The sequence below is a fragment of the Notolabrus celidotus genome, chromosome 1 (genome assembly GCF_009762535.1).
Source record: "Notolabrus celidotus isolate fNotCel1 chromosome 1, fNotCel1.pri, whole genome shotgun sequence".
Lineage (NCBI taxonomy): Eukaryota > Metazoa > Chordata > Actinopteri > Labriformes > Labridae > Notolabrus > Notolabrus celidotus.
The window spans coordinates 19,234,825-19,251,522 of NC_048272.1; the positions used below are offsets into that span (position 1 = coordinate 19,234,825).

General features: G+C 41.0%; 1 protein-coding gene and 1 long non-coding RNA gene across 2 annotated transcripts in view; one reads left to right on the forward strand and one right to left on the reverse strand.

The window, feature by feature from the left end:
* Positions 1-16,698, reverse strand: part of eif4g3a (eukaryotic translation initiation factor 4 gamma, 3a) — an 87,182-nt gene that overhangs the window by 5,447 nt on the left and 65,037 nt on the right. The window contains 15 exon segments of the mRNA XM_034683595.1: positions 86-232; positions 364-462; positions 833-914; positions 1,455-1,580; positions 2,106-2,278; positions 2,486-2,595; positions 3,159-3,385; positions 3,489-3,606; positions 4,688-4,778; positions 7,787-7,926; positions 8,258-8,396; positions 10,647-10,751; positions 13,213-13,449; positions 13,616-13,762; positions 15,666-15,863. Coding sequence (XP_034539486.1) covers positions 86-232; positions 364-462; positions 833-914; positions 1,455-1,580; positions 2,106-2,278; positions 2,486-2,595; positions 3,159-3,385; positions 3,489-3,606; positions 4,688-4,778; positions 7,787-7,926; positions 8,258-8,396; positions 10,647-10,751; positions 13,213-13,449; positions 13,616-13,762; positions 15,666-15,863 — 2,139 coding nt within the window.
* Positions 8,264-10,956, forward strand: LOC117812693. Its single transcript, XR_004631262.1, has 3 exons — positions 8,264-8,693; positions 10,348-10,432; positions 10,538-10,956. It is a non-coding gene; the product is annotated as an uncharacterized LOC117812693 (long non-coding RNA).

The window sequence follows — 16,698 nt, forward strand, 5'->3', positions numbered from 1 at the left end:
TGAAAATATGTCACTGAAAAACTGGAGTGCACCCCCTAATGTAAGTGCTGTTTTCTTCTGCATGTATGCATGAGTCACTCCTCACCTCTACCCAGTCAAAGATCTGCTCGTCACTGGCCATGTCCTCCAGGAGGAGTCTCTCCAGCTGCTGACTCAGCTCCTCTGGAGACAGAATCTTTTTACTCAGAGACGCCTCGGAGCTGGAGTCGTCCGACAGAACAAACTGGAGTTTCTGTTTGTGACAAAACGAGAGGAGGTCGATATGATGAGGAGGAGAGAATAAGAGAAAGATGATGCAAGGGGAAAGAGAAAGGGTAGGATGATTGATGTTTGATTATGTGAGTGGAGGCTTTTATTGCTGACCTGTTCTGAGATGAAAGCCTGGACGTCCTCTCCCTCTGGCAGGAAGTCGGTCCAGTTGAGGCCAGATTCCCTCCACAAAGAACCTACAGTCCTATGGCTCTGAGAGGACAAGACCAGAGAGTGTCAATCCTCTCAGTCCTACTGTCAGAGGAGGAAGCTACAAACTGGAGGACTGAAAAACAAATACTACATTCTATCTCATTAATAACTATAGCTAAAGATTCAAAAGATCAGCTGAGGAGCAAAAATAAAGGTCACTCTTTTGTCCTTCATCTGCAGTGACTGCACATTGTACTGACACTTGTTAGGCCGATCTTTTACGGTGACAGAAATCTGTTGTTTGAAGTGAAAAACAGATAATTGATCATCTATCTACCCCAGATTACACAGTAGCTATTGATTACTCCACTGGCTTTACAGCAAGAGCAGGGAACACATCATAACTCTGACAGATTCAAGTGTTTCTTACCATTTGTTTGCATAGTATGTGCAGTATTTCAGAAATTAAGATCCCGGCTCTTCCCACAGGAAGCAAAGGTTTGCTTAGTTCACTGTGAAGAAACAGAAACAACACATCACATCACAAATCTGCAAAGCTGTTCACGTTATCACACATAGATAAACAAGTTAAATAACTCAAGTTACTCGTTTTCAGTCAGACTATAGAAACCAAACTAAACAGAAAAATGTGAAATCATCCTTGAAATGAAAAGTGGAAGCACAGAAGGAAGAAAATGTCATTTTACTCATGAAGGAAAATCTTGATTAAACTGGTTTATTGTTGGTATAAACAAAGAATGCTGAAAACTTGAACTGATTTTGCCTCTGAGCCTGAGGTCCTCAAAATCAATAAGATATAAGATTAGATATTCCTTTATTCGTCCCACAACGGGGAAATTTAAAGTGTTACAGCAGCATAATAGATAGTGCTAAATAAGATAACTGCTGCAACAGTCGCCACTCGAGCAGCACCTTGCTCCTTGTTGACCGGAAACCGGAGGATAAAACTCCATCTCTCAGGATTGGGACATTTTGAACAGGGAACACATTTGATAACTTTCAAGTAATACTCAGCGTTTGACTCTCCGTACCTAAAGAGCTCTCTCATAGAGAAGCCCCCTTCCTTCAGCACGGGGCTGAGCAGCTCGGCCAGGTACAGCCAGATGTGGGGAATGTCAATGGCCATGTCGTCCGCCTGCTCCAGCGTCTCTGCAAACCTGAGGAAACAAAGACACGACTTTTAACAATGACACTTTAGTTCCTGTGATTAAAACGAAGCAAGATCAGGCATAAGAATGAGTGTGCATAAAACACAAAGCTCATGGTGTTTGGTTTAATGTTAATAAAGAGAATGCTGAGAGAAATTACATTAAACAAAGAAAATTATTTATTATCAGTTATTGAGGCCAAAACATCAATCAAAGGACTAATTTTAGAACAATGAAGTGTGCTTCATTAAATTTCACACCAGTCACATTCACAAAAAACAAACAGGCACAAAATACAGAGAAGCTCCAGCATGTTTCTTCTTCTCAATATCGAAAGGGGTACTTATACTTTATTACCGCCTGATACAAAGCACCCATCTGATACAAATGGGTGCAAAAAAACATACAATATATTCATGGAAACTCACTGATAACCATCTTCCTGGCATTGACTCACATCACACTACTCCACTTAAAAACATTAAAATGAGGATAAAAGTTCTAAGGTCCCGTGCAATAAGCAGGTGAACTGACCCTGTGCAGAACTGGGGTTTGGGCAGGAGTCCCTGCTGCAGCAGCTGGAAGAGCAGCTGGCCCATGTGGTCCCGTGTAATCTGACTGCGCTCCAGAGTCGACTCCACCCCAACATGCACGAAAATGTGCAGCTGAGAGCCCAGCTGAAGCTCGTCCACGCACTGAACGGCCTCCTGCGGGAAACAAAGAGAGAGGGTGAAGACTGAGAGGTGAGGGGAAGGATGATGCATATTTCTAAAATGTTTAAGTTATCAAAGTTAGAAGATTAAAACCTGATTATTCTGATTTTACAACATTTCACAATTTAACCAGAGCACATTTTAGAGCTTTTAATTCATTGAACAGACATTTAAAACTTGGTTTGTTGTGTATCGCCGTACCTTGTAATCGTTTATGTGCAGGAACTCATCGATGATGGACTTGGACTTCCTCTCCACCTCCTCCTCAGACAGAGCCGGTCTGTCTGGAGTCTGCATGGGCTCAGGTTTCACTGTCAACAACAAAAACTAAGGTAAAAAAACTGATGGTGCTAGTGAGCATCTGTTGTTGTTGATGCCACGAGGAGTGTTTATAGTGGTAATTTTTGTAGACAACAGAGGAGAGCTTTAAATCATGAATTATGGTGAAAGAATGATCTCATCCAGAGAAATTATTTGATCAAATGTTCTAGTAAATAACAGAGAAGTACGATTTAAACTTCAGAGCCTCAAATATACTAGTAATAAAGCGTAATGTTCAAGGTTTAGATGCAAAAAATGCAACCTCTAGTGAAGCATAATCACTAAATAGAGGTCTGCACAGGTTAAAAATGTAAGTATGCTAGGCAGAGGAAGTTGTACCTGCAGATAAAACAGCTGAATATGCTTCATAATAAAGAGCAACTTCTGTTTCTTCAACTATCAAATACAAACATGTGATTTCTGCTGTTCAATAAAAACCTCTTTATGGTTTAAACTGATAAGAAACAATATTCAGTGCTGTGCCCTAAGAGACTGTTTGTCTTGTAAAGTAATGTTAAGCATATCAGGTCAGATGCAGCAGTGCATGTCTCACCCGGCTCCCTGCCTCTGCTGCGCTCCAGCTCCGTCTTGTCCTCTGTGACACTGGGTCTCCGGGGCTCGGCACCCTCTCGTCCTCGGTCTCTCCGCGGCTCCTCGGGGGGTTGACTCTCCAGCAGCTCCTTCGCACTCCCGCCTCTGATGAAGGGTCCGCGCCGCGAGGATGGAGGGGCGGAGATTAATGGCTTCTCACTGCGTTCCCTCGCTGTACTGCTACGACCGCTGGAAGAGAGAAACGACACGATAAGGAATGATGCTACCGTGTTCTCAGAACGTATAAGACAGAGCAGACAAACAGAGCTGTAACAGTAGTGTTGTCCCCTACCTCCCCAGAGTTCTCATGGAGTCAAAGTCCTGGTTCTGTGGGGGAGTGGTGGAGGGCTGAGGTGAAGGCGTCGACTGCAGCGCAGAGTAACGATTGAGGCCGGCTGTCCGGGACAGTTCTGGGTGAAAAAAAAATGAAATGAAAAATGAGCAGAAAAAGAAAGAAAATGCTCATTGATTCAAACTCACATTAAAAGACATTTTTACTGCTAATGTTCTCTGAATCAAAACTCCCACAGAAAGCAGTTTGATGATGAGGAGAAGGACGAGTGTGGGATCATCATTTGTCTTTTTCACGCATGAACTCCTGATTCTTTATAGATCATTTCAGAACAACTATAAAGATTTTCAACTTGAGCCGAGGTCAGAAGATCTTCCTTCTTCTCTGAAGCAACACCGACCAGAAGCGTCTGACGTGAAGGCATGCTACGGTTACATTCTGACCGACTCATCAGTGTTTCAAGTTTTAGTGATTTCATCTCTTTAGATGTAATTTACTTTGAACTCAAGAGGTTTCATATCGCTGCAAGTTGAAATTATGATGTGGTTAAAACTAAAGAGCTGAAGAAAAGTGCTCCAGCTCCACTTCAGTCACTTTCAGTGGTGTTTTTAAGCCTCTATGAACGGGCCTCTGTACATGAGATGCGTGCACTCTGACTCAAGAGATTCTCACTCGCCTCTTTTACATACGCACCTCTGAAAAGAGAATTGTCTCAGAAGGGAGAACATGACATTAAAGGCATGATTCAAAAGCTATAGTGTAATATTTATGACATGATGGGGAATGTAGAAACAGAGACCTAAACTATGAAAACATTTTTACATTTTTATCAAGGCTACGTTCAAGCCAACAGAGATGCAAAGTCCCTTGTTGAAAATGATTTTCCTTCTTCAGCCTTTAATGTTTTTATTCATCCTGTTATGTGTTGCTCTTGTGAGTTGCATTATACCAACATCGACCCCACGCACTCATGATTTTGGGTATTTCCCTTTGGATTTTCACATCACCTTACTTCGACCTCATGTAGGAATTTCACAAGGTTGCTGGCAGGAGAAAGTCTGAGTGACTTATTCTGCGTGCAGCCGTCCTGAAAATTTTCTGTGTTCTGTGCACAACTTGTCGCTTTCTCTTCGTCTGTAAAATACTCCCATCTTCTATTTCACTTGTTTATTTTCAATGTACAGTTCATGTTTTCTTACCAGAGTCGCTGGCTTTGGCTCCTCCACTACTGCCCTTCACCCACGTGACCTGAGCCCGAGGGCCCAGCTGGATCTTCTCATCCATCTGGGGCTGCAGAGAAGAGTGAGAGTTTAAGTCCAAGTTAGAAAACAGAATGGAAAAAGAGAGATAAAGAAGCTTAGAGGTGCATGGGTGGAGTTTTAATGTGCTGAGCATATATAAGCAGTGTGTTTGGTGTAGATTTTCATACTCTTGTTACTTATCCCTCAAAATCTGCTGAGGAAGGACTTGCTAATGTTTGCACAAGGCTTGCTAAGTAACCATATCTTTCCAAAAAATTCTGTAGTCCATCTTTGATCTGTTTTAAATTACTCTTTCATTTTGCCATCATAAGGAAAGCACTGGTTAAATGTAGACATGCAGTTGAAGTCATAATAAACAATATAACATCTGCTTCAGTAAATTAAATGTCCCAAATATATAGAAGTAAAGGGAGTGAATTTGTCTGACATAAACTGTAACACACGATAGGATTTCTCCAGCAGAGGGCGCTCTAAAAAATAGTAAATGTTTGGTTTTAGAAGCAGCAGTACCTCATACAGCCAGCAGAGAGCCTGAGCACTATTGAGCACATAAACCACAACAATGTAGCAGATATAAGGGCAGGGAAAGAGTGTGTGTGTGTGTGTGTGTGTGTGTGTGTGTGTGTGTGTGTGTGTGTGTGTGTGTGTGTGTGTGTGTGTGTGTGTGTGTGTGTGTGTGTGTGTGTGTGTGTGTGTGTGTACATAAGGAGCTGCAGGATTCCTGTAGCTGCTGCTGTGTAAACACGTATCTGCTGTGTTATGGAACTTTCAACTTAAACAACCACAGCGGCCAGTGAAGGAGCTCAAAACTGACACGGAAAAACTCCTCAAGTCCAGACACGAAGAACCACCGACGACTTCTTAGACTAGATTAGAAACATCTGACACGGGGCCGGGGTTTGCTTCCTGGTTGGTTCTCATTCCTTGCTGCTTCGCCTGACTTATTGTCAGGTGTTAGTTTGAGTTGAAGCTTCAGTTTGTCACTTTAGATCAGTGTTAATTTTGGCTTTAGACAACAATGCAGGTTAGTTTTAGTCACATTTTAGTCTTTCCAGCCCTATATAGTTTTAGTCGGCGAAAACTGAAAACATTTTAGTCTTTGATTTTTGCCGAAACATCTTCACTCTTTAAATAATTAATGAAGTCGATCAAATATCGGTATCAGGGTTGTACCAAGTGTTAAAATCAGCAACATTTCACTGTTTTGACACTTTTGCTTGTGTCATATCTTAAAGTGATAGTTTTTTTTTTAAGTGGGGTCGTATGAGTTACAGTACAGTATTGCTACTGCTAGCCACAATGAGTGCCGGTGAGCTCTTCCCCTTTTAATGAGAAAATTCCCAGAGCACCGGCAGGTAAGCTAGGCTATTTTCTTTGCTGACGGGGCCTCCTGTTTCATGTAATTTCGCCAAAGTTAAGAAAAATATGGCTAGGCACTCATCACGGTGCAAATGTACACACCAGTAGAAAAAATTGGATCTATTCAGTTTGCCGTCAGAAACCCCCTTTGTTTTGGCACTATTTTCGGATGCACCTCGCAGACCGGTGTTCTTCCGCTGTATGAGCACGGATACACGCGGATCAGCTGTTTGGATCAACAAGCACGTAGCATTTTTAGCAGGGAGGGGAGAAAGTTCTGTGCTAACGAGTGAGCAGGAGAGATCCCATGTTACCTGGTGGTGCCGGTGTGTAAACTGTGAGCCCATGCAAACGAACCCAGAGAGCTTCTGCTGTCGGGAGAGGGACTTAGTGACAACAATATTTCAGGACCTTTCTGAATCAGAGAATACCAGCGGCTCACATAGGGCTCCAGTCTGCATCACTCATCATCCAGAGTTCCCTGCCTTACAGGAGGTTTGCTTGTTTGAACAGCCGGGATAAAGACAGGTATGTCCCATCTTTTAAATTTGCAGAAAAATGAGTTGAATTCACTCTAAAGACCGATACCGCTACTTGATCCTGCTACGTGCTTGTTGATGCCTGGACCATATTTTCTCAACTTTAGCGAAATTACGCGAAATAGGCGGCCCTGTCCGCAGCGAATTATAGCTTAGCTTGCCGGTCGGTCCTCTGGGAATTTTCTCATTAAAGGGGAAGAGCTCACCGGCACGCATTGTGGCTTGCAGGAGCAATAGTGTACTGTAAGTCATAAAAAACTGAAATATCCCTTTAAGTTAAATAATTCAGCCTGTCACTGTGTTTTTATTCTCTAGATTCAAATAAAAATGCCATGAAAGGTCTGTATTGCACTTTTACGACAGTCCCTGAATGCACCTGCAGTAACAGGCGTCCTGGACAGTCAGTCAGTTCACAGCACTCTGAAATGCATCTGCATCTTTCACCAAGGAGTTGATAAAAATTTACTAAATGTGTCTGATGTTTCACCAAACTGGATCAAATCAAGCTGTAGACGCGGAGCTTTTTACGGTAATGGCGGCAAAAACGTCTAACGTCAAATATTAAACAGACGTCCCCTGGTTGTGTCTTGATCACTAATGGGTTAAAAATCATCAATGAAACTGAGACAGATGCATGGAGGCTGGAGAGCTGGTTCACACAGCACTCCTGCTGCAGGTAGAGACCAAGCTAACACTGCACCCCTCAAATAATAACTCACAGGAAGGCATCACTTTTATCTTTAAAGATTAGACGCACAGCGGGGAAATATGAATTCTTAATGTCCGACGGTCCGCCGCTTAAGTTTTCGTCTCGTTATCGTCTCGTTAACAAAATCAAAACATAAGTTCGTTAGAGTTTTTATTATCAGTGTAGCACTTAAGCTCGTCATAGTCTCGTTTTCGTCATGAAAAATGAGTCGTTGACGAACATTTATCATCATACTTCTCATTAACGAAATTAACACCGCTTCAGATAAATAAATCTTTGGTCCTGTTTTTCTTTACTGCTGCTTCATCCATGCAATAAAAGCAGACAATCACCTTCCTCTTCCTCCCAGTGTGGGCATACAGCTGATAAGACGACATGTGGATTGTTTGGGGTGGATGATAGTGTGAAAAAGAGAGAGTTGTGTCTCACCTTGGAGATCTTTGGGATCTTGGTGGGGTCGATGGTCCGGCTGTTCTTGGTCATGGGCACAGTGTTCCAGGTCTCTTCTCTCTGCGCTGTACGCTGCTCTCTCTGCTGCTCTCTCTGTTGCTCTCTCTGCTCCCTGGGGTCTTGGATTCAAAGAGACACACACACAAACATTACATTTTAAATTCAACTGACCGGATATGTGACCGTATATTCATCCACAAAAGTCTAAGGACTGTGCGACAGGCGTTCAGAGATGCGTTTTTGATAATTCCTTCGGCACTAAATGAAATGTTATAGGTTAGCGAGCGGATGGGAGGGAGTAGGGGGCTTCTGTGTGCTGTTGGGCACAATAGCGTCTCTGCAGGCTGCACTGACAGGAAGCCTGTCTGTGCGCTCGCAGGCTTCCTGAGTCACAGTAGCTGTGCCGATGTGACTCTAAGCCTTAAAGAGGATTTGGACTGTGGGTCTGACCTGGCCGTCTCTTGCTGTCCTTGGAGAGAAGCTGCTGGTGCACTTTCCTCTGCTCCTCCTGCTCCTCGATCTTCGCCTCCTTGTGGATCTGCTCGATGGTTTTGGGGCCCGAGTCAGCTCTCCTCGAGACCCAGTTGTGCTGAAAGAGGAACGAAAATGAGCGTTACATCTCATCAGTTTGAATGTCAGAAGTTTTCACGTTTAGGAAAGTCTCGAAATCAACTCATGTCATTTAATTCATAGACGTAGTTGTGATATTAGAGGATGTTAATAGCCTCCAGGTGTCAGGTAAGAGACTCTGATGTAGTCCCTTTGGTTTTGTCTGTTCAGTAGTACTTTCACATCCTTACAACGTCCCACCACTGTACCAACATCTGCAATCTGTTGGAGACGGGATTGGAGGCCAGCTTCATTATGGCGCTGTTGCAGACTCAACGTAAGAAAGTCTACTGATTTAAAAAACTTGTGTCATGTAATCACCCTGTAATCAATGCAGATATCTCCCTGTTAGGAAAGAGTCCAGACATGTGGCCCAAAGTCTTTATACTTTCTTTTAAAGGAACAACAATAATATAGATTAATTCTGCGTATGTTTTTTTTTTTTTAAATTTTTTTAAATTTGGAATCACGAGTTCACAATTGTACAAATTACATTCGTTACTTATCATCTATAGTGATCCACCTTGTTTTTTTTTTAAATGTTACAAGACAGAACTCAATAAGAACAAAAACAAACAAACAAAAAAGAAAAGGACAATGACAGAACGTGGGGTGTCTGTTTCACAAGAAAATAAAAAGTACAAATACTTTGGTACATAGAAGTAAGTTTGAATACCTTAAACAAAAGAAGGTCTTTTTATAGAAATATAAGACAACCATTTACTCCATACTTCCTCAAACTTGTCTTTCTGAAGCTTCAAAGAAAAGGTAATCCGTTCCATTTTAAAAATGTCATAAATGATATCATACCAGTCATTGATAGATGGCGGGGCATCTGAACTACTTTCCAGCTTTTAAAACAGTGATAGGAGGACCTGAACGTACCTGAGCAAACCTCTGTATGGGTGTGTGTGTTTATGTTTGCATGACAGTGTGTGCAGACGCAGCAGAGACAGAAGGGACAGACACTAATAGCAGACATAATAACAGATCAGAGACGATGTTATCTCAGATAAATAAAAAGATATTAACAGATAATTACATTTACAGCTGGTACTTTTGATCATGCTTACACAGCTGCTGTGCACATTTTTATGCGATTAGTGATTAATCTGTCATGTTAAGAAAATCCAGATTGCTTGAGTTGGCAGCAATTTTTTTTAGTCACTACAATCAATTAAGCCCTTCAAATCCAGTGAAATATCTTAAAAGTTGACTCATAATTTAATATTCTATACGATTTAATACTATAATATATATTAATAAAATACAATATATTAAATTATATATTAAATTGATATATGATTTATATATATATATATTTAATTTGATACTACAAAATAAAATAATCTAACATATTCATTTTAAAACACAATTTAATATGTGATTAAATACTCAGTATAATTTAATACTCTAATATATAAAAGTATATTTAATTGAATGTATAATTTAACACTCTATATAATTCATTACCACAACATATTTATATACATAACTTACTATACAAGTCAATACTCTATTTAATTTAATACTATAAAATGTAATAATATAATATATATTCAATCAAATAATATATGAAATTATATTTAATTTCATTTATAATTGAATACTATGTTAATATTATTCTTTATTGTTTAAGAGCAACTGTAATGACAGAATTTCTCCCAGGATAAATATTCTGATTCTAAAAATTAAGTAAAATAAGTGTAACAACATTTGGAGTAGAAATGAGATGGATACACTCTGAGCAGAACAACAGGAGGATGAACACCTACGAGGGAGGAGGGCTGTCCACTAATAGTTGTCAGATGATGTCTCTCAGACGAATGACAAATGATAAACACAGTGAGATATTTGGACAGAAGACTGACACTTATTAATCAACTCCTGCTCTCTCTCTTTTCTTTGTCTGATAATAAACGATGAGCCAGAAGTTTGTCTGGAAATGTGTGTGTCTTTATAAACCTGCTGGTTAAAGTTAATGATCATCACACAAACATGTAGCTGCAGGTGCAGGTGAGTTTTTTCCTCCCCATCAATCTTTTTAAGAGGTGTTACAGTTCGATAACGAGAGCTGTGGCAGCTTCACTAAGCAGAATATCCAATATCATTATCCCAAAGGGTCGAAGATCAATGAAGTAAACCTCTGTGGGAAAAATCACTGAGCCAGAACAACTCTGAACACGAGAGAACCAGACTGTGTGGATAAAAACAAAGTGGACACACTCACCAATCTCAGGTCTATAATGTCCTGCAACATGAACCGTATCCGGGAAGACGTCTTCCTCTCTTTGACGATTTTCTCCATCTGATTGAAATACTGATCCATCCGAGGCTGAGGAGAGAGGAGACAGAGAGGTTAGTTTGAGACATGAAGGTTATGTTTACCATCTCTCTGTTCATTAATCGACAGGCTGCAGGTTTCAACATTATTCCACTGAACTGAACGATTGTTCAGTTTATTACTCAGAGCAGGAGATGTCCACACCGCTGAGGATTCCACTGAAACATTCTGAAGCAGAATAAAACCTCAAACAGAACCAATTCGCAGTAATGACCCATCATTAAAGCTGCTGTGTTCACATGAGAGCACATTCAACACGACCAGACTCATCTGAAGGACGAGAAGCAGGATTTAGGACCTTGTTCTAAAGGACTTAATAAGGCTGAACTGTTTCTCTGTGTCTGAGCGCAGTGTAAACACAGAATGAGAAACAGCAGCAGTGAGGCTGTTATGCCGAGCTCACAGCGGAGCTCCTGCTGGTCAGAGGGCGCTGCTTTTTGCAGGGTGACTGGTAGACGGTGAGGATCAAACTCCACATCACAGAGAGAGCACAGAGAGAGAGCAGAAAGGCCTGAGGGTCAGTTCTGTCTCTCAACAAGTGTAGGAGAACTCTCGCTGGGTCCTGCTGGGAGTCACTGAAGTTTGCAGGGGAGCCGGTCAGACAGAACACGATAGGGCGTCCTCAGTGAGGACAGTGAGGATCCTCCTGTTCTCTACAAACTCTGACAAACACTTCCTGAACTCAGAGGAGCTGCTGTGTGAGGGAGTCTTACCAGAAGTTTCTCTTTACGTCTCTTCATGTAATTCTGTCTCAGAGAAACCTCCATAAATATCTGATGTGTAAAGAGAAGCTACATACAGAACATATATATAACATTATGGGGGTCTCAGAAGTTTCCAGTTTAAACCGTCTTCTTTTATTTCCTTACTTTTAAATGTGTTTCTATTTTAATCTTATATTGTTCTTCCACATCGTTTTCTCTGAGTTGTATATTGTCTTTTTTACGCTAGCCTATGACTGCTCTTGTGAAAAACCTTGGGTCAGAACTTGTTTTGCTTTTAAGGTGCTTTAGAAATGAAGTAAACTTAAACTTCCTGGGCTCAGTTTTGCCTATTGGTTTAGATGTGCACATTTGCAGTCTCCAGTCTTCGTTGCGGAGGTTGCAGGTTTGACTCCTCCTTCTACTCCCCACATTTGTTGTCTCGTTTCAGTTGTCCTATCCAGTGAAGGCAAAAATTCAAATAAATCCAAATAAATAACCCCCCAAATATCTGTCTTCCTGCTACTCCAGCTAGCGAGTAAAACAAGTTTTTATCACAGCTAAGCGGGACAAACCACGTCCTGTTAGAGGCCTTACTCTGTGCCAGTGAGCCTCTTGATTTGCTTGAGATCTAGATGTAGTCAACTCATCATACACTATCAGCCTTGATGTTATTATAATGTTCTGAGAGTGACAGCTACGTCCATAAATAGTCTAAATATCCTAAAATAACAAAATAAACTTTAATTTAAAAACAAACTCTATTTGGCAAAAAAGGTGATCTACATGATTCAACCTTTTTCTCTTCTACAGATGAACATGGTTTTGCTTATATTTCTGCTGGTATTGCTAGTGTATCTGCTGGGGTTTCAAATACTGGACTAGACAAGACCAAGGGGACACCTGGGGCCTCATACACAAAGGGTGCGTACGCACAAAAACGTGGCGTACGCTCTTTTTCACTGCAAAGTTCTGATGTATCAAGAGTGAAATGACAGTGGAAATGTGCGGTGCCTCGCGCCAACTTCATGGCTGGCGTACGCACGTTTCTACAGCTGTTGATCTTTGCGCACAGATTCATACATCTGGATATTTTTGTGCGTACAACGTTTTCTGATTTGAGCCTACGCCATGTTTCAGTAGGAAATCCACACAAGTCTTTGTACATGAGGCCCCTGGTCTTGATCAAAGGCTAAAAAAACCCCAGCTGCCATCATCCAGAGAGCTTTATATCAACCATGTTGAGGTGTGTATTAGAACCCTCTTTGGACCGGCCCTCGTTGGGTCAAGAAATAAAGCAGCAGAGTTTTGCTTATATGGCTCTCGCTGATGACTCCCGCCTTTCTACAAACATTTAAATACAAACAACCAGATCACAAAACTGGATCAGCATAGAGGTACCACAGTTTAGGAGTCAGGCCGCCCTCTCTGGTCTCATATGGCATTTTTTAAAGAGACAGAGTCTCAACTACTTCAGGACAGTCATTGCAACTTCTTTAAAACATTGAAAGCAACACGAGTTACGCTTAACAATGCTTATGTGACTATTTCAACTGTGTTTATATGTTTTTGTTTGTCCTGATTTCACTTGTGTTGCTGCAAGAAAAGAGAGCTCAGTCTCAGTTAAAATAAAGAATAAATACAATGTAAGAGCTCCCTGATGTGTCTACTAGTCCTCCATCTATTTAACAGTGATGACCTCACAGGACAAAACTGCCTCTGCAACATCATTTTCCCTTCCCTCGCCTCACCTTGGCCTTCTCAAAGTCCAGGTCCTTGCCGATGGTGGTGAGCAGCCTGCACAAACACTCCAACGACTCCTCGTCATGGTTCTTCAGCAGCTTCACTACACAGTCATGCATGATGGCCTCCGTCAACATCTTCAACTTGAAGAGCTCGCCAATGAACTTGATGTTGCCGATGGATCTCCGTCGGGCCTTGTCTTTGGCGTCTTCCAGCTCCTCCTGAAGCCGGTCGCGCTCCGGCGCCTGAGGAGGAGAAAAGGAGACAGTGTGGAATCATTCCCCTGAAAGGTTCCCACTAAATCTCTCTTTGGTAGAGCTGAGTGGGATTTTATTATCTCCTCTGTGCTAAAAATTATTTGATAGAGCGTGAAATCTGGTGTCACGCTCAAGTAATTCCTGGATCACATACCGATGCAGCAGAGTCCAGCTCTTTCTGCTTCCTCTCGAACACCACGTCGTCCACCTTGTCTTTCTCAAACTCCTTCTGGCAGCGGTTTAGCAGCAGCTTGCGAAAGTTCACTGTGGTGTTGGGCTTGTCAGTCATGGGCACTTTAAGCTGGATAACAACAGACAAGGGAGAAACAGTTTATAGAGAGAAACGAAAAGACGTAACGTGACAAACTAAACCTTTAAAAGTGTTTAATGTTGAAGCACTGAAGCACTCTGTCTCCTGGATCTGTTTGCATCAAGGGTTTTGATTGGTCAACCTAGACTCTGGGGCTGTACTGATCAAGTCATCACTACAGACACATTTAAGTTTTTAACTATCAGTGATATCCCTCGGATCAAAACAGAGATGTATAAGCAGTGTGTGTAGCTTGAATGAGATCAGATTTCCAGAGTAGTCCACCGCAGTCAGGGAAATAAAAAAATTACAGCAAGCTGTCATCTTCACCGGTGGATGTGCAGACAGAGACACATAAGCACAGCTAAGGTGTCACTGAGGGGAGCTGGCTGAGACGTCAGGAGACGGTCTGAGCAGGAGCGTAGTAGTTTTGTTGAACATGTGTGCACGTGACTCAGTGTTTCATTTCTGATTGGTTGGATATTAATTATGTGATAAATATCTAGGTTAAACCAAAACCCCTTAAAACCCAGTGTTAAAAAACGTATAAACATATTTGAAAATGGATCGAAGCTGAGTTCTAATATTTTTACATCGTTTTTAGTATTAACATATGGTCTGAAATATCATAGGTAAGACGTTTTTTTTGATTTGGGTTCCCAGAGGCTTTAAGCAGCCGAGTCAGGGAGTGGGGGGGTCGCTGTGTTTAAGCATAGACTGCATATAAAATAGACGTCATCTCGCTCGGCTAAAGTGAGGCTGCCACAAAAACTGCTCCCCCTAGTGGCTGGCTGCAGTATAGGTCAAAAACTCTGTCTCCCCCATTCATTTGAATGGGGCTGCGGTCAGCCTTTAAAAAATAAATACATGTCCTACGAACGTTTCTCACATCCGTATGCTGTGGTGATATGTAGTTATTATTTGACTGTTTTGTGTTCAAGGCCTCTTTTTTCTGAAAAGTTTCTTTTTCGTTAGAGGTTAAAAAACAGGGTTTTACATCCGGGTTTACTTTGACAACTGCCGTAGAGAGAAACTCCGTAGGACCTCGGGACGGTGCGCTGTAGGGTGGAGCTTGTTACCGTGGAAACACACAAATTCCCTACTGCACAGACTCTGGCTGCAGAAAATTTACAAGATGGCAGCGTTCTGGAACGGGATATTTTGGCTTCAAAACCGTACAATGGGAAAAGGCGGAGCGACGCTGGTCATTATATATACAGTCTATGCGTTTAAGTAAGACAGAAGCTTAAAGAAAACATAACATAACAGAGGTGAAACATTATCATCGTATACGCAAGATAGATGAGAACAAGATGTTTTAATACAGCCCAAAAAGAGTTTTCTGGTCCATCTTTAATGGACCAATCTATCCTCTGTCTCAGATTTCTTGCTTTCCACGCTTTTAGACTCTCTGCGACCTCGACTGCACGCTACAAAAAATACTTAAAGTTAATACCACAGAGCTTTTGTTTCTTCATTAAATAAAAAGTGATTCTCCTGAATGTCTAGTTAGAATTTCTCTCTGTGTTTAAAAATAAAGTTCTGCAGACACTTGATGTGATCAGTACTCGAGGGATGAAGCGTTTAATGCTGACAAGTTTATTTCATCTCCTGTAACAACTGCTTTCTCTTCCTCTCCTCCTCCTGCTGAAGTTAGCGGGTGTACATATCTTGGGATTCCTTGGTTAAGTCTGCTAATAATGAAATGATTAACTGAATCTTAAATATGTATTGACCTGTGATGACTTTCAACTTGCACTCATTACATTGCAGCAAGGCTTTAACATTCAGTGAGATGTTAAGCAGGGATGTTTCAGTGAGGATGCCAAACAACAAAGATGCTTTGTATGTCTGGTCACTTTTCCCACTCTGATTGATAAGTCGATCTTCTTACCGTTGCGAGGCAGCGGCACATGTTTCCGTAGGCCACAGAGAAGCTGGGCTCGTCGATGGCCTTCTCGAAGACGAGGTCGATGACACCTTTGAGCCGCTCCTCTGTGTCGATGGTTAGATCCGTGACCTGCTTCATCAGCTGGTTGAACTTCTGAGGCGTCAGCTTGTTCAGGATGCTGCGGACCTTCCTGAAGAGATCCTGAGGGGATTCAGACACAAATAGAAGTTAATCACTGAGGTTGTCATCAAGTTGTCATTTTTTGTTTTATGTATATCTGTGTGGGTTAAGTAGAGGCATATCATTTTATAAATCTTTATAGACATTTTATAGACACATCTTTACAAAAAGTGGAACAAACAATGAACAGCAATACACCTGTGAGCAATTCCTTGAATTTTAATTCTAACTTTAATGTTTTATTCTTTGAAATGGATCTAATGTCTTTGAAAATATGTTATTTCTTCATCTTTGATTGTGTTTATTTATGTTTGACCTGCCTGTTGTTCCTCTGCCTTTATGAAGCTCTTTGTACCATGTTTTTGGAAAATGCTCTATAAATTAAGGTCATACTTTTAATCATTTGAATGTAGTAAAAATGTAGAATATACAATCTTTTTATCAAAATAATGTGAATTTAAATTAGAGCACAAAAAACCACAACACAACACAACTAAATTCTTACTCTCATCAAATCTCTGTGTTTGGTTCAACTCTTAGCACTTAGTCCAAATATTCATAAAAAGTATAAAACATAGTTTGAAAGTTTGTTCTGAGTCAAAATAAATGAAGTACAGAAGTAAAAATATGTAATAAATAGACGCCATTGTACTTAATTTGAGGTAGAGCATTGATCAATCTTTAATAAGTGGAAGACTGTAATCAGTGTGTTTGGATTTCTCTTACAATGAGACTGTTTTCTAATACTGTCTGAATGTTGTTTCATTTATTGGTAGGTTAAATCAGTTTGGTTTCTACAGAATAATGAATTGAGCTCACATTTTAAATAATTAAACTCTTCAACCCTACAGATTTT